The following is a 23209-nucleotide window of genomic DNA, read 5'->3' on the forward strand; positions in this document are numbered from 1 at the left end:
CATCGATTTCGGAGGTGTGTGGTGCTGTTCTAGCTTCCAGTTCCCAACTGCGTGGAGCACCCCGTGCCTGTGGGGGGCGACATGGGGTGGTGCGGGGGTGTACTCTTTGTGACGGCGGCTTTAGGAGCCGTTTAACTCGATATTAATGACGACGTCGTGTGAACGGATACAGCGTTAAATCGGTATATCGGCCATTAAACCGATTTAAAGTCGCAGTGTAGACCTGGCCTAAGTATTGGACTGTCCACCAGCTTTCGGGATTGTCTGCCCTATTCTTTGCAGTTAACTCTGAGTGACATCAGTTGGCTCCCCTGGGATTCTGGTCACAGTTAGATATATGCAGTTAGCTCTATTGACCAAATTTTTAATCTCAGAGTAAAATTGTTTGATCAGAACTTTTTTCTGTGAAACCATGTTCATTGGCATTAATTTATTCCTGTCTTTAAATTTTTTTTTGATATTTCCAGTTTTTCATATTAGAGGTTCACTATTAAACTGCTTAGCTTTGATTTATACAGTTTCAGACAAAATAAGGAAAAAAATACTTTGAAGGACCATTTTTGTACTAAATGCTAAAACAGTATCAATACCACATTGTTCACTCAGTTATAGTTACAAAATTGAGGAATTGTAAACATTTAAGTTTCCAACAGCAATATTAGCTTGGACTACCATTTGCATAAACTTTTAGTTAAGTGGAGCTTTAAACTGGCTGACTGGCCCATTGGATGTGGGGTGGGTTGAAGCTTTACTAGTTAGAGCGTCAGAAGCATTAATGTAGTGGAGATGCAGATACAGGCTACATCTCAAGTTAACACAGTTTATCAGCTGCTAATCCAATAACTCTAATTTGAGTGTTTGCAGTGTGGGCCCTGTTACTTGAACTAGGCTAGCTTGAATGACAGCAGCTACACTAGAAAACACTGGAGTTAGTGACGAGATTAGCGTCTGATGAGTTAGGTTAGCTGGAGTCCAGTAACTTGTGCTGTAGCAGTGAAGACAAGTCTTAACACTCAGTGGCATTTCTTTGTCTGACTAATGCAATATTTTTGGAAGGCTGCATCCCATTGATTCCAAATTCTGAGCATATTTTAGGCATATGTGGGCACAATCCTGTTGATTTTGGTGCAGATCAGAACACTGGAAAAAACCCTCAGACTGCCTGGTACTGAAGTCGGAGCAATCGGCTGCTTCGTGCTGCTGCTTAGACATCATAGGCAGCACGTTAACTTGTTGCATGGAGAGACTGTTTTAACAGAAATAAGAGATCCTTCCAGGAAGGATTTGAATGGGGAAGTGGGGACCTGGGGAAGGAAGGGAACAGGAGTCTGGAGAGAGAAGGGGCAAGAGTGGAGATGAGGGGAAAACAGCAGGGACTGAAGGGATGGGGCAGTGGCAGAGAGTGAAAAGTGTGAGGGGGAAGCAGAGACCTGCAAAGCAATGGGAAGCAAGCATATACAACATGACCTCACATGCACTGTAGGTATAGGGTCATGGTGGGGGGAACTTGCACTTCGGAAAATCAGACTGGATCCCTTCCTGAATGAAAGCTTAGAGTTGACAGTAAGTCCATAGAGCAGAGGAGCCTACAGTTTAAGCCTGGCTCCGGTGAGGGGAGTAGGATGACATAGAGTGCTGGCAGAGAGACCTTCCGGAGAGGGAGGAAATAACTAAGAGTGTGTCTACACAGCAGCTAGACATCCACAGCTAGCTGACTCAGGCTCACAGGGCTCTGACCCTCTGGGCACCCAGGGGGGCTCTGAACTTCTGTCCCACGGGAGCACCAGGGCTCAGTGCTTTAGACCTGGAGAGGGTGCTGGGGCTCAGGGCTTCAGCCCCATGGTTCCGTTTCCACCTTCAGTGTGGGGCTAGGGGCTACCCAAGGCTCCACTCCTAGTTTCAGCCTGGGGAGGGGCGGGGGAGTGGAGGGGTGGTGGTGCTGCCTAGACTCGGGGCTTTAGTTACAGGGGGAGTGTCGGGGCTCCCTGTGGTTCAGCCCCAGTAGTCCCCCCATAGCTAAAGCCCTGAGCCCTGGCATGTCCCCATACCCCCTTACTGAAACCAGGAGCAGAGCCGTAGGGAGCCCTGGCGCCACCCGTGAGGCTGAAACTGGGAGTGGAGCCGCGGGCCTGAAGCCCTGAGCCCCTGTGCTCCCATGGGGCAGAAGCCCTGAGCCCCCCACCCAGAGCCGCAGCTTCCTGAGGATCAGAAGCCCCGAGTCCCCTCCCTGCCTGGAGCCTAGACCCTCCCAACCCTGCGACTGCAGTGCCAACCGCGACCCCCGTCCTGTGGCTGAAGTCTGTAATGTCTTGTTCAGAGTTATGAACATTTCAGAGTTACAAACAACCTACATTTCCAAGGTTTCTGTAACTGAGGTTCTACTGTGTTTCTTTATTAGTTGATTGGTTATTAAGGTGCTCTGAAGAAGAAGTTATTGAAGGTAAAGCCTGAGATTTATATAGCCAAAAGGGAAATGGCATGGGCTTATGACAGGGACTCCAAAATAAGGGGCATGGGAGAATGAAATATGGGGAGAACGGTGGAATGCAAGGAGTCCCTCATGTGTGCAATGTGCTGAGCATACAGAAGATACAAACTGTTCCCCCCTCCCCAGTTATTCAATTTATATTTTAAAAAAGAAAACAAACAAAAGTTAAACAATGCCACAGAGCGAATTTGGCTTCCAAAGCTTGTAAGCACCTGGAATGAACTAGTGCATGCTTGTTGTTGCTAGCTGTATGTTCATGCACAGCAGATCTGTTTTCTGTGCACCTATAGACTTAAGGAAGTATATTTTTGTGCATGCTCAAGACACTGCTAATTATCTTCATTAAATCAAAACATTTTTTTCAAACCAAGCAAAAGTCTCTATCTTTCATTTAAGATTGTCCATGCAAATTTTAAACTTCCGACACTTTTGCTGTAGTTTTTTAAAAATAAAAATAGCAGCTAGAATTTTTTACAATAGGGAGGAGAAATAGTTTAATATAAAAATATACTCCCCTCCCCTGCAAAAAACTGAAATTACTTACAGGATTTTATTCAGTTTTCCACTTTCATTTCCCAACAAAGCAAAATTCACCTTTAGCCAGAAACCAAGTATGTCAGGTTTAGCTGAATAAGTAACAGTGAGTTTGAAAACTAGGCGTATTTGAAAAAGAGGGGAGGCTATAATCGATATGGACTTACAGACTTACATGCAGTGGTCACCACACTTCAGTTCTGTAATATAGTAGGTGACTTGCTACTTTTATGTTGTTGTAAGTTATTTGTAGCCATTTTGTACATAGATGAAGGAATTTTTTTAAAGTACCTTAATTTCAACATTGAGATAAAAATCTTAATTTGGACAAAACTGGTGTAGATTTTTATTTTGAGATATGAGGGAGGAGGTTGAAGCAAGCAAACACCTTTGCTATTGTTTGCAATTCTGTTAACAAACTTCTTTTCATTTGCAGCTTGACCATAATTTAAGGTAGCAAAGATCTGATAACTGACAGTTGTGTTGGGAAGGAAAATTAGTTTGGCTTTAATATATAAGAAACAAAAACTTGTTTTTAGGACAATTTTAACTTAGGTCACCTCCTATATAGCTGCTAACCTTTCATGTAGCCTATTGAACACAGGGAGCAGTATCTTTATTTGGCACAGTGTTCACCAAGGACCTTATCCAAAGACTATTGACATCTGCATTAGGGCTTCCATCAGGCCCTCAGGGTTCAATTTATGCAGCATTGAGTTATTTTCTTTTTTCTAAATGGTTGGCAGAGGCAGTGGGTTACCATGAAGTTAGCCCAAGTATTATATTTAACCACCAAAAAGTAAATTCAGATTATATGTATTTCACAAATCCATAAAAGAGGGACAGGAGGGGGTCAGGAACCATTCTTTCACTCTGGATTATAGGTTTAAAGTGGTTAAAAAATTCCACTATTTGACAAAGATTCAGTAGCCTATATGAAGGGAGGGGTATGTGTCAATGCAGTTCTTAGTGAATAGGTAAGTGTCTATATAAATTTAAAACAACTCTGGCAGTGTGAGCAAAGGGGCCAATGACTGACTAGTCATGGAAACAGCATCATCTCATCCCTACAGGTGCACTTTCCAGATTAGAGTTGAAGCATACTGACAGAGCACTGCTAGAGAAATTTGATACCATTGCCTATGATGTATCTTCTTTCTGTCACCTTTGTCCGGCTTGTTCTCGTCTGTCCCTCCACGAACACAAGTCAACGCCACACCATTCAGTTTTGTTGCGAGCACGTTCTTTCCACTTCTGGCCAAAGAGTTTTGCCATGGGATCGACCCAGCATGTTTTTGGTCTACCCAGCGGTCGCTTGTGGTCTCCAAGGATCCAATCATTGATGCAGGTTGTCCACCTATTGTCTTGTCTGAAGACTACATGACCTGCCCATTTTTGCTTTTTTCAGACCTGCTGTGTACCCACAACTCCTGTGGAAGTCAGTGGGAACAGAGTGTGCTCAGCATGTATGAAAAAGAGTTCTAAATCTTCAGTATCCAGTGTCTTCTACAAGTGCTCAGTTTGCTTTAAGGAAAGGGCAGGGTAGGGCTGCCAACTTTCCAGTTTTTCAAAACTGGACACTACACCCTTCCCCCGGTCACTTGCTTCCCCTCACCTCTGTCACTCCCTCCTTCCAAAGTCATTCACTCTACCCTCTCTCTGGACTCACATGCCGCCTTCAGAGTTGTGCTTGGAGGAGCTGTCACAGCCTGCCAGCCTGCCCAATCGGGGCATGGCAGAATGTAGCAGGAGGGAGAGGGGCTGGGAAGAGCCAGGGCCCTGAGAGGCTAAGGCAGAATGGGCTGTCACAGGTGGTGAGCCTGGCCGCTGGCCCTGCTCCTTGAACACTGTGCACTGTCAGGATCCTGCCTCCTCCAGCAGCAGCTGTTCTTCCTGCGCTCTCACCAGTGGAGGCCGATTGTGGTTACTGCAGTAACCAGATTTTGGTGTCTGGTCAGCAGTACTGACCAGACACTGCACAGGTACCCTTTTAACTGTACTTTCTGGTTGAAAACTAAACACCTGGCAATCCTAGGGCAGGGGAAAATGGCTAAAAATTAAAAGATTTATACATACCAGACCCAGTGGTCTTGGTTTTACCTTGCATGATATGTAAAGTAGTTCATTGTTTGGAGACTTATGCTTTCCCGTACATATTATTTTGAGTGTCCCAAAATATGTTGGCTTAGGAGTATCTGTAAAAAACCTAAGATATTAAAGCCCCAAAGAGTTTACCATGTAAACTCACAACTGATATAAGATGTGTGGGTTATAAATAAAAGGAGGGGATGGAGAAGGGTTAGGACAAAGGTTGCAATAATGTTGCTCAGCTGCTCAATTAATATATTTATGCATCTTTGTTACATCATTTTATATATTCACCTCTTTTGTACTATTTATAGTCAGTACTACAAAAGTGAGTGTTTGGGTAAGATCTGATTGAGAGGATGGTGTCTTGGTGAACAGGCTGTTGAATAGTGCTCCTTGCACAGGGACATCATGTAAGACATGGAGACCAGAGGAGAAAGAAACAGAGGGGATGAAGGCTAATGTTAGTGGATCACTTGGGTGCTGTCAAAGAGGTAGATAAGAGCTGAGTAATAATGGAAGGATTGCAAGGGTTAGGTTTATCTGACCTCTGTGTTAACTAAGCATCCTTTATGTCTCCTCAGTTGCACTGATTAACTCTTGTGCAGCTGTAGAGCAGCTGAACTCCTCAAGAGAAGGAGCTATTTCTTGAGATGGTAATGTAGCTAAACATTTTTTCTTAGAATGTCTCATCAACCTCTGATGTCTCATATTTCTCAGTGTTTTGCCTGTCTTCGCCCGTGTCCTATCCCTCCTTGAAGAATATCTGTAGCTTTTATGATCTTTACCTTTTCTGCCTTTGGTGATAATGATTCCCTGGAACTATAAAGGGATAAAAATGTTGTTCCTTTTCTGATTATGAAACCCTAGGGGGAAAAATGTAGGGTTGGCATGGGTTTTCTAAGAAGGGAAATTTCAGCTACTAGGCTATGCTATGAGTACAAAAAGTTCAGATGTGTGATTACTTCAACTTGATTAGTCCCTAAAGAAATCCCCCCCCCCCCACATCTAAATTAAAAATCAACTGGTAGAATGTGTTTAGTTAAAAATATTAATTGGACTCTTCAGCTGGACTAAGAATTCTCAGCTACTGTTCTGAAAGGAGGTTAGTTAAAGTCCCCTTGGCATGAATTAAGAAATTATGTAACCCAGACCAAAAAAATACTGATCAGGTATCCCAAAAATTATACAAAAGTCTTCAGTATTCTACCATCCGGAGGGAATGTTTAGGACCAAAAGTAGAAGAATTTCAAGTCATTACAGTTCTCCCATTAATTTGGCATTCAATTTTAGGAAGATCATTATTTGTGCCTCAGTGTATCTCTTGTAAAATCGGTAGGCACTATAGAGATCTATATTTTTTGTATAACACTGTATTTACATAACAAGATTCAGTTGTTTTTATTTTCCATGGTATCCTTCTGAGTTAGTGGGTCACACATTTCTCCTTGCCACGGATCTGACTTTCAGGTCATACCTCATCTGTGTACTCTTTAATCTGAGTGGAAATTCCAGAAGCGTTCCATTAGTTCCTGTTGACAGTGCCAGTGTATGTGCTCCTGGGAAGCCAATATTGGTCTGTAAATTCCACTGGAACCCGACTACTTATGAGGTGGAAACTTCCTCAGAAAAAGCAATATATCTCATAGTTACAACTTCCAAAAGATGAGACTACCACTTTCAATCCAGATTTTAACCACTGACCCCCAGCTCTTCTCTTTTCAGGAAATTTCCTTTGGCAATTTCCTGTGCTGAATAGGTTTGAAGACCTATATCCATGTACCTAGTCATTCAGCATACTTCAATTAGCTGAGGTTCCACAATGGACAAGACTGAACCGCTTTCAAATTTTCCTGTCTCCGCATGAAATATCAATCTAGTGCTTCAAATACCATTTGCAGGCATATCTTTTTACCTTCTGGAAATCAAGATCATCTTCCTCAAACAATAGCACTCTTTAGAAGAACAAATTAAGTAGGAATCCTGTGTGTCAAAAACTTGCTTCTCCATTTTCCCTGGCAAAGTTGTCGTATAACAATTACCAGATTTCATACTTTCATATTTTAAAATCTATCCTTCAGTTCATTAGTTAAGATGCTTTTTTCTTCTGACTTAAAAATGCAAAGAAGATCCATTTATACTCCCTAAATTGTGAAATCACTGAATAACTCAGCAGAACAACAACTTTCACAAATAAAATGCTCTACAATTTATGAGGGCCACAAGACAAGGAGAAAAAGATACCCTCTTAGGCCACATCACCATTTCTTGGTTGATTGAGCTTGCCATAGAAAGGCATATTTGAGTCCCAATCTGCCAGCTTTTTAGATCATGGAAAGATGGAGAATTTTAGGGTAAAATACATGTGGCAGTGCCAGAAAAATCTCTTCATTCAAAAAAAGTACAAAATACAGATCTCCCTGGAGGCAGCCACTTTAGCAAAAGGCTACCTTTCCTTGTAAAAGTTTCCAATCTCATTCCTCCTTCCTTTTCTCTTACTGCATCTGGCTCAGTCTTCCCAGTACCTCCAGACTGGATATATGAGTGAATGAGAATAGGATCATTTTCCCCTTCTTGTCTGTTGGTTAGTTTTACAATATCTATCAATCCATAGGGGTCCTCTGTTCTTTTCTTACATCTGTATTTACAGTATGTACTTCTGTTTCCTCAGAGAACTATAATTCTAGGATTATTCAGCTTTGAAAGTTGTTCCCTGGAGGCTTGTGACACACTCCCGGCCATTTATAACCAGAGGATTTGGTGCCAGGATAAGTTAGTAGGCATATGTTTGTGAGGTTGGTGCGTGGACTTAATTAAATAAAGCTTCTAGACTGGTGAACATGCTTGTATGATATGTAAGACTAATTTAAAGGTAGGACAAAACCTTCCAATATTTAAATTCTTTTTAACTAGAAACCCCTAGAAATAGAGGGATCACAATAGAAACACTTATTAACATAATTACAATAAGAAGATATGAAAGTAGAAATGAAATTATTTTAGTACAGTCAAAGTAGGGTTTTTGTCTTTAAAAATTGCATCATAAGAGCTTCTGAATATAACATTAGGCAACCCTTTTTGTGAAAAGGAAGAAAACATTTTTCTTTATTCAGGAATAGAATTGCCTTTTGTAGTCACAACAAGTAATACCCTTATGTAAATGAATGCACTTCTCCATGTAACCACTAGATGTCACAAGTACTATAGGAGCCTGAGAGGTGACTAAGGGCCTGGTGGAAATTCAACAACATATCACAGGACTTCAGATATTTCACTGTTTCCACATGGTAGATGCCAGAAGAATCTGATACAGTGTGATATATAGAAGCAAGGTACAACTGGAATAATGAAATTTCAAAAATAAGCCCTTTTTAAAGGCTGGTTGTAACAGTCCTGTTGGGTATTGTAAATGCCTCAGGTGCACTTGATACTGCTGTTACATTCCTGGCTTTTGGTTCCTAATTTTTATGGAAAGATGGATTGAACTTCAGTTTAAGAATATTCGGTAATCCCTCTCAGGACATACTGTAACAGCTGGTATTTCTGTGTTGCAGCAAATTGATTCCATACAGCAGTCAGCAATACTTATGACTGGATTCTGACAAAAACTTCCAAAGCATTTTAAATAAATTCAGCCAAAGAAAATAACATCATCAATGCAAAAATGTAGCTCAATATGCAAGTTTTGGGGGGGTGGTGGTGGAAACTGTATTCCACTCCAACAAAATATTAAGCATTTTACTGTTAAGGATTTCATCAGGTCATTTATTTTTCATTAATATATATATAGGTTCTGGAGGGAATAACTTTATGCCATATATACATTTCTTAAATAATAAGGCAGTTTAATTTTTTTTTAATATTGAATGTTTTACCATGGAAAAAAAGAAAATGAGGAATGACATCCAGACTTTTTAATATATGAAGTGTGTGTAGATCAACAGAATTTTCAAGTTTATATGAGCACTTTTCTTGAGGTATCTGTGGTTTTAATTAGTAATAATGGAAGCATTTGTTGATGAAAATGCCTTTGAAATGTTTACTACATTCATTTTTTGACATGGGACAAAATCTTTAAGGTGCACATAAATCAGAGGTATGTGATAATGATGTGAGCTATTGCTGTAGTTTTAACAAGTTCAATAAGCTCATGGAAACTGAAAATGCTGTTCTCTATCAGATAGCTGACATCCTTCAGATAAGGATAGTCATATTCTGATTGGGGGATCATAACTGAGTTTAGAACTGGTCTCTTCCTTTATGAAGTTTATATGTATAAAAAAGTAAAAATTGAATCTGTGCTTTTTTAAATTTGTACAGTGTGTCCTTGGCATAGATGTCAGTTTTTTTTGTTTGTTTTTTTTCCCCTAAACTGAAGTTTGGCTTCACTTGCGTATAGATGTTTTGTAACTCTAGCATCATAAAGAAATCTTTGTCGGCTTTGAGTGCTGACCTTTCTTTTCTCTGTTTCAAATTTTGCGTTTGGTATGAATTAATAGAGTTGTCCTTTACTTGAAAATAATGCCTTTGTTCAATATTAATACAATATATTTGCTTGGAAGTTGATACATCATTTAGTGAAAACTTATTTTTCCCTTTCCCACAATCTCTTAAAATCAAATCTTCAATATGCTGTCTAATTCAAGTAAAATGTTAGGTCTTTATTTTTTATATTCTTAAAAATCCATTGTATTTACCCCAAAGTGGATGTTTCTGCTGGTGCAATAAAGCTTGCCAGCCTTTACGGTTTAAAACAAGTTCTTAGGGGGAGATAACTTTATCCTGTATGTGTAATTTAAACAAACTAGTAATTTTTTTTTTTTAAGTCTGAAAGTTAGCATATAAACTTTGCTTTTGGCAAACTTAATTTTTTTTTAAAATACTTATTTTAATAACAAGTTCAGTTTGGAGCATGTTGGCAACCCTGCCTTGTAACTAAAAATGGATTATAATTTACTAAACAAAATCTGATAAACAGTCCACGATAAATTATAATACTTACAGAGGGTTTTTTCATGTGTGGAGGACAAAATATTGAACAGTTCCCAATGGTTATGGCACTTGTGCTTTAACCTTTTATAGGAATCTGTGCATACAAGAGTGTCCAAACTATGCACCGTCAGGACCAGAATAATTTCAAAAGAGAACCATTCTGATTAATAGTATGGATATTTTTAAAACAAAAACAAAAAACATCTTTCTTGTATATACATTCTTATGAAAAATTGTAGCCATTCTGATTTCTTGCTTATATAACACATTTTATTTTCCAGAATCTAGAGAGAATATAATCTTGATTTCAAATCTCTCTCTCCCTACCTTGGTCTGCTCCACTATGAGTTAACACTAGGAGTCTTAACTCTGTAATACAAATCAGCAAAAAAGAAATTCAATCTTATTTTAACATTATCTTTTGTACTAAATTATCTTTCTGTCATAATGGTTCTCTATTTTTCTGAAAGAACTGATCAGAAATAGGCTAAAAGTTTAAATTGGCAGTAATTAAAATAAATTATCAGTATGACTTTCTAGTAGTAAATATACAGATTCAGATCCTCAGCTGGTGTAAATGGTCACAGTTCCATTGAAGTCAGTGGAGCAATGACTATTTATACCTGTTGAGGACCTGCCCCACACAGTACTATTTGTAGAATTTCACTTAACGTGTGGAGCTATGATCCAGGCAGTAAACACAGGTAGTAAACTTCAGACTTTAAATGAATTGAACAGATATGATGGAACTGGAACTTAAGTGAAGGTGTTTGTATAAATTAGTGTTAGACTAAACAGAGGTTCTTCTGGTAAAGTAGTCATAAACTTTGAGCAAGTTAAAGTATTTACTGTTTTGGAAAAATAGCCCTTTTATTTCCAAAATATTTGACATTGTAGGGTTAAAATGTGTAATTTTAGTGGACATAAATGATATTTACAGCAGCATAGGATTAAAGACTAGACTGAAGAAAACAAACTTGCTTCATCTTGAAAAAAGTCTTAAAAGTCTTAATGTAAAAACAATGTACTCTCTTGTTTTAATTGAGAGCATCAAATTAAATCTAAAGCTCCTTTAGCAATAATGATTTGACTTGGTCACTAGGACATTATTTCGAGGAGACTGCTAGCCACTCAGATCACGTTTTAATTTTTTTGACGTACTTAAGCTGCAATAATTTACGGTTTAACAGTGTTCTTTATTGTAAAATTATGTTTCTGTTCTTTCTAGGGGAATCTTGGAGATTGCATAAATCTTTGTTGAAAACTTGGCTGCAGGCAGCTGAACTGAAATTAACTGCTGCCTTCTGGCTGTGGAGCACTATTCTAACGTTCTTGTATGATAGTCTGTAGACTAAATCATGCCAGCTTTATCAAATGGATCTGGAAGTGACACAGGTACGCAAGCCTAAAAGGACTATATGTTCCCCCCTTGTCTTAGTTGTGAAGTCTACAATCTTTGTCTACAGAAAGATAAATAATTACAGTAATCTAATTGAACACATTTTTAAGTTTAACCTCTTCTCCCCTTACTTAATGTAAATAAACTAAACATCACAGTTGAAAAATAAAATCTTTCAGATTATGTATTCATCTGAGCAATTTCTTTTCAGTCACTGTTTCCTCTTCGTGGCTTTATTTTTTTTTTTTTTTAAGAAAAAGGAATTAAATCATTTTACATGGCCCAATGTGTGAAACAGTCTAGACTGTCCTCTATTTGAGTTACAGATATGAGTGGAGTTATTTCTGAGCACAAACTATTTAGTTTTGATTTTTCTCTTAAAAAAATAAATTGTCAGTTTTTTCCCCCCACTCCCGCTGTCGCACATAAAGGTTCCATTTCCATCACTGAGGGTATGTCTACACTACCCGCTGGATCGGCGGGCAGGGATCGATTTATCACGTCTAGTCTAGACGTGATAAATTGACCCCCGAGCCCTCTCCCATCAACTCCTGTACTATAGCGCCGCAAGAGGCACAAGCAGAGTCGATGGCGGAGCGTCAGCAGTTGACTCACCACAGTGAAGACACCACAGTAAGTCGATCTAAGTATGTTAACTTCAGTACATTATTCATGTAGCTGAAGTTGCATTACTTAGATTGATCCCTCCCTCTAGTGTAGACCAGGGCTGAGTGTATGTGGTGGCAATACAGTAACTCCTTGCTTAATGTTGTAGTTATGTTCCTGAAAAATGCGACTTTAAGCGAAATGATGTTAAGCGAATCCAATTTCCCCATAAGAATTAATGTAAATGGGGGGGTTAGGTTCCGGGGAATTTTTTTTCCCCAGACAAAAACCTATATATTGTATAGATATACACACAGTATATGTTTTAAACAAATAATGTAATACTGTTCACAGCTATGATGATCGTGAAGCTTGGTTGAGGTGGTGAAGTTAGAGGGTGGAAGAGGGAGGGATATTTCCCATGGAATGCCTTGCTGCTAAATGATGAACTAGCACTTGGCTGAGCCCTCAAGGGTTAACACGTTGTTGTTAGTGTAGCCCCTCTCACAAGGCAGCATGAACACGAGGGAGGAGAGACAGCATAGCAGACAGAGACAGACATATACCTTGTGTGTGGGAGAGAGAGAGAGATGCACACTGCCCCTTTAAGTAAGCTGACCCACCTGTAAGTGCATTGTTTTTTTAAGTGGATCAGGAAGTTGAGACAGCAGCTGCTGCCCCAAGCTCTCTGTCTGGGTCCCCTCCCTGCTCTATATGGAGAAGGGGTAAGCGGGGTGCAGGGGGGAAGGGGACACCCTGACATTAGCCCTCCCCTTTTCCCCCTGCACAGCAAGCAGGAGTCTCTGGGAGTAGCTCCAAGGCAGAGGGCAGGAGCAGCACATGGTAGTGGGGGGAGGGACAGCTGAACTGCCAGCAATTGGTAGCCTGATGGGTGGCTGCAGCAGAGGGAACTTATGGAAGCGGGGAGCTGATAGAGGGAGCTTTTAGGGAGGCTGCCGGTCCACCCTGGTTACAAGCCCCCACCAGCTAGCTGTAACTGGCTGCTCTTCCTGCTAGCAGTGGACAAAGCTGGCAGCTGCCAAATGACGTTAGATGGGAGCATTGCACAACTGTAAATGAGCATGTTCCCTAATTGATCAGCAACGTAACAACGAAACAATGTTAACAAGGACGACTTTGAGGAGTTACTGTACAGTTATAAAGATTTTTTTTCCTACCGTTCCAAAGTTTTACCCTTTTCAACAATACTAAAGTATCTTGAATGTAGACAGAGGCTTAAGTTCCACCTTGCTGATGCTTTTAGCAAGGAAAAATCAAATGCCCAAATACAAAACGGGGAATAACTTAGCTAAGCACCAGTATCGCAGCAAAGGGTCCATGGGTTATAGTGGATCCAAAATTGAATCTGAGTCAACATGTGGTGCTGTTGAGAAAACGCCAAATGTTGTTCTGGGATGTATTAACAAGAGCGTTGTATGTAAAACATGGGAAGTAATTGTTCCACTCTCCTTAGCATTGATGAGGCCTCAGCTGAAGTAATGCATCCAGTTTTGGGCACCACTCATTAAGAAAGATGTGAACAAATTGGAGAGAGTCCAGAAGAGAGCAACAAAATAATATATTTAGAGGAAATTACTTATGAGGAAAGGTTGTATTAATTAGGCATGTGTAGTCAGGAGAAGAGAACACTGAGGGGGACATAAGTCTCTGAGTATGCAAAAGGTAGTTGTGAAGTGTTTTCCATGTCCCCCCAGAGTAGGACAAGAAGTAATTGATTTTGTTTGTGGCAAGAGAGATTAGGTTAGAGATTATAAAAATACTTTCTAACTCTAAGGATAGTTAAGCACTGGAGCAGCTTACTTAGGGAGATGTGATTCCCTCTCATCAGAGGCTCTTAAGGACAGGTTAGACACACATCTGTCTAGGGTTGGTCTAGATATACTTAATTGTGCTTCAGTGGGCGGGGACAGACTAGATGACCTCTTGATGTTGCTTCCAGCCCTACACTTCTTTGATCCTATTTACTAATAATACTTAATATTGTATGTTTAAAGGTGTATCAATACCAGCTAATCTTCGTAGCAGCCCTGTGCACTAAATAAGTAGTTTTTTTATCCCCATTGTAGAGTAGGGGAAATGGAAGCAGCAAGGTAAAGTGAGTCATTTTGTCCAAAGAGACACAATAAGTCAGTGACAAAGCCAGACTTAGAACTTGGAATTCCTGCCTCTTAACCTTGTGCTCTTTTCTTTTAATACACAATTAGAAATGGGAGGATTGTGAAAAGGGGGGATTTCAAAATGCATGAGGAGTTGCATTTGGTTACAAGTCTAACTGGATTTTATGGAGCAGAGATAGTTTGTTAGTTTTTTTACTACCAATCCAGATTTTCTCCACATAAAATTAAAATTAACCTTTTCCTTCTTTCCTTCCTCTGACTCCTACTTCTCTTGCTGGATTTCAGGAATTTTTTCCCTCTCTCTCCTAATATACCACATTCCACTACCATGACAGTTGAGGCCAGCTAGTTTGCCCATGTTATCCTCTAGCTTTGAATCCTGGAGTACTAGTTGTGGAGTGTTTGCTGTGGAGGATCTTCTGCTTTGGTGCTTTCTTGCTTTTGTCCACCTGCCTTTGCTGACCTTCAGAGCACCACTTAAGGTCATTTACTGGTATTTGTCCAAATATTTTCTAGTGTTCAGAGTATTTCATGCAGTGAGCAGAGATGGGCAGTGGAGTGATGGGTGACTGTTGGTATCTGATATAACCAGTGTAGCTTACTTTATTACTTAAATAAATGTATCCAGACGTGGTGGTGAGGGGGACATAATGAATCTGTGAATAAATAAAATGGCTTGGAAAAAGGTATGAAAAATTAATTCCTCAATATTAAAATGTGAGGCTTTTTCTAAAGCACATGTATTGTAATATTTTATACATGTGAAGTTCAAAGCACCTATTTCATAATTATGATTAATGACAAAAGCTTAGCTGTCCTCATAAACCCAAAAAACGTATTAATAAGAATGATTATGCCATCTGTGTCTTATTGCTGAAATAATATTTTGACTTTGGGCCAGATACAGTTTGTTTAGCACTTCAAGGTTTGAAGTGCACCTCTTTACTCAAGCAAAGGCTCAGGTTCTGGAGGAAGGGATTATTCTTCCACCTTTTCCCTGCAAGGAAGGCAGATACTGTTTGCAGGATAGAAAGATGTTTTAGGTTTTTTGAGAGTTTCTATCCTGGTTTTAATATAACCTTTCCAGCCCCCGACCTGATACACACTGCTATCATTTTGCTTCTATACCCCAGCTCTTTGACTTAAATCAGAATGTAGAGGTCTGTGCTAGCCCCTGGCGGGCAAACACTCTTTCTCCACCCCATTATGTAAACATGAATTGTATGTTGTGAGATGTAATGGAATCTGAGCTGTTTCAAACTGTGAGAATTTGATCCCAAATTAGTGTACTATTTAATGGGGTCAAATAGCAACTGGGCCCAAATTTGCCTTTAAGGTAGAGAAGGCGATTTCATACAAGCAATTAACCAGCTAAAACATCTAATAACGAAAACAAACTTCTTCACTCCCCCATATCCTGCAGTAGCCCTTGCTTAGGGCACGTTTACATTGGCAGAGTTACAGTGCTGGAAGTTACAGTGCTGAAGGGAGAGCACGGTGAAGGGAAACTGCTGTTGTGTGTTCACACTTGCAGCGGTATTTGGGGTCGTGCACTCTGGGCAGCTATTCCACAGAGCACCTCTTTCTCTTCTGCTGCTAAGACTTGTGGGGAGGTGGATAGGGTCGTGGGGCATCCTAGGTCCTGTCCCAGTGATCCGTGATGCATTGCTTCGTATCCCAGCAATCCCTGTGCTTCCGTCCGCATTTGGTGCCATCTTTCAATGGTTTATGTACTGTGTGCCCTACCTCTTTGCGCTGCAGGAATAGATCTTGAACTGTTCACCAGTATGCTGCTCGCTCTGACCAACACGTTGTGAGTGGCAGTGGAGTTATTCCTTAAACTACAAAGGCAAGAGGAGTGCAACATTGATCTTGCCACGCGTAGTAGCTGCGACATGAGATTGCTTGTGGCATTCATGGAGGAGCTGTCCACAGTGGAACACTGCTTTTGGGCTCGGGAAACAAGCACTGAGTGGTGGGATCACATCATGATGCATGTCTGAGATGATGAGGAGTGGCTGCAGAACTTTCACGTGAGGAAAGCCACATTCATGGGACTGAGTGATAAGCTCGCCCCAGCCCAGTGGCACAAGGACATGAGAATGAGCGCTGCCCTGACGTTGGAGAAGCATGTGGCAATTGTACTGTGGAAGCTGGCTACTCCAGACTGCGACCAATTGATAGCTAATCAGTTCGGCGTGGAAAAGTCTACTGTTGGACTCATGTTGACGGAAGAGTGCAGGACCATTAATTGCATCCTGCTCCAAAAGACCATGACTCTGGGCAACGTGCATGACATTATAGATGGCTTTGCACAAATGGGCTTCCCTAGCTGCGGGGGACGATAGATGGCATGCATATTTCAATTCTGGCACCAGACCACCTAGCCACCGAATACATTAATCTCAAGGGGTATTTCTCAATAGTTCTCCAGGCACTTGTGGATCACCGTGGGCATTTCACAGGCATTAGCGCAGGCTGGTCCGAAAAGGTGCATGATGCACACATCTTTCAGAACACTGGCCTGTTCAGGAAGCTGCAAGCAGGGACTTTCTTCCCGGACCAGAAGATCACCATAGGGGAAGTTGAAATGCCCGTTGTGATCCTGGGAGACCCCACCTACCCCTTAATGCCGTGGCTTATGAAGCCATACATGGGGCAGCTTGACAGCAGCTAGGAGCTGTTCAACAACAGGCTGAGCAAGTGCAACATGACTGAGTGTGCTTTGGCCATTTAAAAGCCCTCTGGCGCTGCCTCTATGGGAAGTTGGACCTGGCTGATGACAATATTCTTATGCTTATAGCTGTGTGCTCTACAGTCCATAATATTTGTGAAGGGAAGAGTGAAAGCTTCACTCAGGGCTGGACCTCAGAGGCTTAGCGCCTGGAGGCTGAGTTTGAACAGCTAGAGATCAGGGCTATTAGAAGGGAACAGTGTGGGGCCATAAGGATCAGGGATGCCTTGAGGCAGCAATTTGAAGCTGAAAGCCACTAATATTTGTTGCTATTCTCGGAAGTGCAGTGCTTGTAATGCTAGGAGGTGATTGGTGCACTTGATGCAATACGTGGGTTTAACATCATTTTATGTTGCTTTGCAGGGCTCTTTTTGCTTTCAGTTAATAGAATAAAGATTGCTTTCAAATCAACACAGTTCTTGTATTAAAAGACAACTGGAGGAGAGAGTCAAACAAAGAAAACCATCAGGAGTGAGGTGGATGGGGGAGGGAAAGGTCCCAGGAGGAGGAAGGGTCACAGGACAGCTAAAGATTTGTGTATGTCCAGGGATCGTATCCAATCTTCTCCTTTGGAGTACAATGCAGTGGATACTGTACTGCAGCGGGTACTGTACTTCAGCAGGGCCAAACAGCAGAGGGATGGGTGTTGAGTGCAAGGGGTAGTGGGAGTCTGCAGTGCTGGACTGTGACAGGGGAGGAGTGGAATACCGTGAGTATAGACTGGAGCCAGGAGGTTGGTAAGAGTATGTTGGTGGTGTTCGGCAAAGAGTTTTGCGGCAGCAGCTGCAGGGGAGGGCAAGTGCGGAGCTGCTTGCTTTGAAGAGCTAGTATTGCCTGGAGTATGGCTGCTTGGTACTCCATAAGCTTTAAGAGCCGCTCCGTGGCTTCATTCTGGCATGCCGCGTTCTCCTTTTGATTCCTCTTCTCACTGTCCTGACACTCCTTCAGTTCCTGTTTCTTGGCGGTAGAGTGCATCGTAACATCAAGCAGAAAGTCCTCCTTAGTTCTTCTTTGCTGCTTTCTAATTCTGCACAGCCATTTAGCCACCAATAACAAAGGAGGAGGCTGGGCTCCTGAGGACATCTCTGTGAAGTTTAAACATAACATTTTACAAAAGCAGTATTGTTTGCAACACAGACAACACTGATTCAATGTTTTAAAACACAGCCAGTACTCTCACACCTGTCACTAACTGGCCAACCCCAGGCAAGCACACATGAGCCACAAGACCCCCAAAATAGTGAGTAGCTGCAGGGGCAGGGCAAATCACTCTTCCCAGACCCTGCTGTACACTGGGCATGTGGCTCTTAGGGAGAGCCATCACTATAGGGTGGGGCCTGATAATCATTCCTGTCCCCACACTTTCCACAGAGTGTGATCATTATGGGAGATATCTTGCTGCCAAGGGTGAGTGAGAAATCAAGGGAGGGTCTTCTCCAAGTCTGCGCCTTCTTCCCTGGCCCCCATCTGGCTCCCCTGTGTGCAGCAATGGTGTCTCCCCAAGATAAGACAGTTCTCCATCCTGTAGGGTATGTAGAAGAGGTGATGGCCAGAAATCTAAGTACACTGGTGTGAAACTGGGAGAAAAGAAGGTGAAGAAAAGCAATAAAGGCCTGTGGTGAGAAGAGCTGTTTGTTCCCTAGTGCAGTGGCTCTCAGCCTTTCCAGATTATTGTACCCTTTCAGGAGTCTGGTTTGTCTTGTGTACCTCCAAGTTCCACCTCACTTAAAAACTACTTGCTTACAAAATCAGGCAAAAATACAGAAGTGTCACAGCACACTATTACTGAAAAATTGCTGGCTTCCTTATTTTACTATATAATTATAAAATAAATCAACTGGAATATAAATATTGTACATACATTTCAGTGTATAGTATATAGAGCAGTATAAATAAGTCATTGGCTGTATGAAATTTTAGTTTGTACTGACTTCAGTAATACTTTTTCAATTATACTATTTACTAGGCAAATAGATGTACCTCCTTGAAGACCTCTGTGTACCCCTAGGAACTACACATACCCATGGTTCCGAACCATTGCTCTGGTGGACTGTCGGGTTACAGTGCAGTGAAGTCTTGCAACCCTTGGTCAGAGCTGCTGAGAGCTGCCGCTAAAATTTCATATTACAATGAAGTGGTAAAGCCTGTATTTGCTCACATGAAGCTGTTAATTGTGCTTTATGTTTATCGTGAAATACCCAGTGGACTACTGCCAACATTTTCAGGTGTGAAAGTTGCATAGGGGCGCCTCAGCAAATGTAATATGCAACTACCTCTAGTTACACCATAGTTCAGGTTACAATACCACTTTCCTAAATTTCTAGACCACTGGATGTAAAATCAATCTGAAAATTGATGCCAGTTGAGACAAAACTCTCCTTGGCTTCAATGGGGCTAGGCTGTCATCCTTGATTCTGGAATGATTTCTGTCTCCAGCAGCCAGAGGCATTAAATGATATGTAGGCTTGCGTTAATATGAAAGATGTAGGAAGCTAAGATATACCTGGCTAGCAGTAATTGTTATCAGATTTAATCCTTAAAAATAACCATAATGTGATGTAAAAACTTCACCGGAACCTTAGTTACTTGATTATCAACATCTTCATGGTGGTTAGTAATTTCATATCACTCTGAACAAATTTTCAAAACTTCTGTGAGTTAATCCTTTAAAAAACATCTGTGATTTATTCAGTCAGCAATGTGGAATTAAATGTGTGTGTGTTATATTTAACAATGGTAAGTGTCTTAAAACTATTCAATTATGTAGATACAATCTTACCTTTAACTTGTAACATTTGATAACTGGAACAGTTTTTACTTAATCTTTTTGAAAGAAGCAGCAAGGAAACTTTAGTTGTGAAATAGCTTTAACCAATAGCAGGGAGAGTTGTTTTTTGACCAAAAGACTTAAGAAATAGCTGTTTTTGTTAAACAGAAAGCTATACTCACATGAACAGTTTGACAGTTTCTGGTCATGCCAGCTGTCCGTTGACTGGAGCAGACTATTATGTTGTAGTGTAAAATGTAAGAGCGCCAGAACCTAGATTAGCTGCAGAGTATTGTATACATCAACTGTCAGAGGAAAGGTGCTGTGGCTTTTCAGTCCAGCTTCAGGTCAAGGACTGGCTGTTTTATTGTTAGTCCTAAAACTGTTAATCTAAGTGACATTTAGTACTAATAGTCACTGAAAACCTGCCATGCTAATTTCCAGTTGCTTGACATGGAACAGCAGCAAATATTCAAATATTCTTTTGCTCTCTTGTGATAGGAAACCTGTGTAAAGGAATTTAATGTACTCTATGGATTTCAGTGCTAGGAATATGTGAAACGTTTGCCACTCATTCAAATCACTGTTATATTTTGCCTAAATATATCCTTGAGACATTATGTCTAATTGACTATTTTGAAATATGGATATATTTTCTTACTGATTTGAGCACATAACTTTTGCTTGTGCTAAGTGTTTTTACTCATTCAGTGAGACATTTTTCCCTTCAGTATACTACGTGATATGTCCAGCTTCACAGTATATTTTTAATGCCTGAAATACAACTTAAATGAACAGCTTCCTGATAGATGCATGAAATCCTACTGATCACAGGGCCTTTTGATACACTGGGGAACATGGTATGAAAACTGAGGTTCATGGTAATCAAATTAAGTTTTCCAGTAATTTTGGGCTCAGTTCAGTAATAAATAGCCTTGACCCCTGCTATTGGAAGGCTTCATTCAATCCTTAAAGGGAAACTGTTGTTCCTTTTTTTTCCAACTGTAAAATGCCACATTAGGTATTCCATACCACTCCTCCCCAGTGCCAGTCCCTCACTCCCTCCTGCAAATGCTGTGAATTTAGAGTTAGTGCATTAAGCATGCTCAGTGAGTCGCTTTCCCAAACAACCTAATGCTGGAATGAATTTTTTTTACTATATGCCAGATACCTCTTTGGTGTTGATGAGGACTTAGATGCAAACATTTAGTGAATGACTCATCACAGTAGATGTCTATACAAGTGGCCAGTCAATTCGTTAAGAGCATTCTGGATACCACAGTATGCAAACTTCCTTTGCGAGCGTGGGGTAGGGGTAAAGGCACTGGCATTTTTGAAAAGGTAAACATGGGATCTTTGCATGAGCATTTCCACTGTTAGTTTGTGCTCACTACATCACATTAAGTCAGTACTATCATTGTTTTGCTGCTATTGCAACGTTGCATAGTATTTTGAAGTGGTAGTCCAAGTAGACTTGATTAATTTTCAGAATATGATGCCTGCTGATATTATGTCTAGCAACTATGTTTAGATCATAGTTTATTTTAAACCACATTGGTGATCAGCTCAGTATTGGCATAGGGTCTCTGCAGCGTTCTGTCTTGGGCTACTGTACAGTAGCAAATGATGTCAACATCACAAGCAACAAAAGGACAAATTCTGTTATTTCATTTTGGGTAACTAAAATGTCTGATCCTTTGTAGAACTGTAAAAATATACTTTAAATGTGAAAAAATAAGCTTGTTATAAATGGCAGCAAACAGTGCTGATTATTTTACCTTCGACAAAGTGGAAAATTTAAAGGTTGATGTGTCCCAGTTTATTAATACAATAAAATTTTACAGTGTTGTCGTGGGCTTAGATATGTTCTTTAGGGTTTATTACCCCTTAGTTACAGTAAAAAGCTTGGTTTTAAGTGTGGCATTATTATTCAACATACTAATTCAGAAAACTAATTAACAAATGAAAGTAAATGCTCATCCATTTGTCTCAGCTTTTTTGAAGTTTTTTTCTTGTACTACTAACAAAGTTAAATATTTTCTTGTAATATGTAAGAGTGATGGAACGCAGAGACCATATTTTTTTATCATTTAGCACTGGTTTATAGCTTCCACAGGCTTGTCCTAATAATGAAGCTATGAAGGATATGACAAGAATGGTGATATTAAATTTCTCTAGACTAACAGTAAATTTTTCCATTCTGATGTCAAGAATGTTGAGCATCTGGAATCTGCAGTATGAGTGGTTCTCTATGGGAACACTTTCCTCAATTACTTAGCCATTTATTCTTCTCCTAGGAACTAGTGGTCTTCTATAGAATATAATACTATATAGGAAACAATTTTGTAGAATTGGAAAAGAGTTTTGTGTCCTGTTGTTTCTGATTTAAAAGCTTTCTGTTATTTTTGAATTTAAATTGTATTAGATCTGCTATTTAATTTAAATTTTTTAAATAATAAACTTTGCCACTATGACCCATTGTTCTCCTGATTCAATAAGGCAAAATTATATTAATTAGGTTTAGAAAAAACAGAATGCACACACCGGAGACAGGTACAGATGTGAGTCCATAAAAAAAGTATACAGAATTTTCTCTGCTAGCAGTTTAACGAAGGACTACATTAGTGGTTCTCAACCAGGAGTACTCAGAGGTCTTCCATGGGGTACATCAACTCATCTAGATATTTGTTTAGATTTACAACAGACTACATAAAAAGCACTAGTGAAGTCAGTACAAACTAAAATTTCATACATACAATGACTTGTTTATACTACGCTATATACTGTACACCGAAATGTAAGTACAATATTTATATTCCAATTGATTTATTTTATAACTATATGGTAAAAATGAGAACGTAAACAATTTTTTAGTAATAGTGTGCTGTGAAAGTTTTGTATTTTTATGTCTGATTTTGTAAGCAAGTAGTTTCTAAATGTATTGAAACTTGGGGGTATGTAAGACAAATCAGACTCCTGAAAGAGGTACAGTAGTCTGGAAAGATTGAGAACCACTGGACTACACAGAACTTAAAAATACATCTTAGATTTTCCCTTGAAATGATTTACTTTGTCACAGTTGACAGATAGCTGTGGTCCCTACTCTGCCAACATTTCCCTTTCTTTCACAATTAGTTCAAGGATTGCAGGGATAGGTCCTCTAAACGTGTGCCAGGTTGATTTAAATCTTGGTTTTAGGTAATGTAAGTTTTATACTCCCATAGGCAAAATTATTGTATGCAGTGTAGTTGTAGCCATGTTGGTCCCAGGATATTAGAAAGACAAGGTGGGTGAGGTAATACCTTTTATTGGACCAGCTTCTGTGAGTGAGGCCACATCTACACTATGGGATAATATCGAATTAGCTAAAATCGGTTTCTTAAAACTGATATTATAAAGTCGAGTGTGCGCGTCCACACTAGGCACGTTAATTCGATGGTGTGCGTCCATGGTCCAAGGCTAG

General features: G+C 40.2%; 1 protein-coding gene across 6 annotated transcripts in view; it reads left to right on the forward strand.

Annotated features, from left to right (window-relative positions):
* MPP7 (MAGUK p55 scaffold protein 7) overlaps positions 1-23209 on the forward strand; it is a 354373-nt gene that overhangs the window by 106477 nt on the left and 224687 nt on the right. For 5 of the 6 annotated variants that reach the window (XM_075062267.1, XM_075062269.1, XM_075062266.1 and 2 more), the window contains one exon: positions 11331-11497. The exons of the other annotated variant lie outside the window; for it this stretch is intronic. In XM_075062267.1, the coding sequence (XP_074918368.1) occupies positions 11461-11497 (37 nt within the window). In that variant the 5' untranslated portion in view covers positions 11331-11460. The remainder of the gene's footprint in view (positions 1-11330; positions 11498-23209) is intronic. 6 annotated transcript variants of the gene reach the window in all.

The sequence above is a fragment of the Chelonoidis abingdonii genome, chromosome 2 (assembly GCF_003597395.2).
Source record: "Chelonoidis abingdonii isolate Lonesome George chromosome 2, CheloAbing_2.0, whole genome shotgun sequence".
Classification (NCBI taxonomy): Eukaryota; Metazoa; Chordata; order Testudines; family Testudinidae; genus Chelonoidis; species Chelonoidis abingdonii.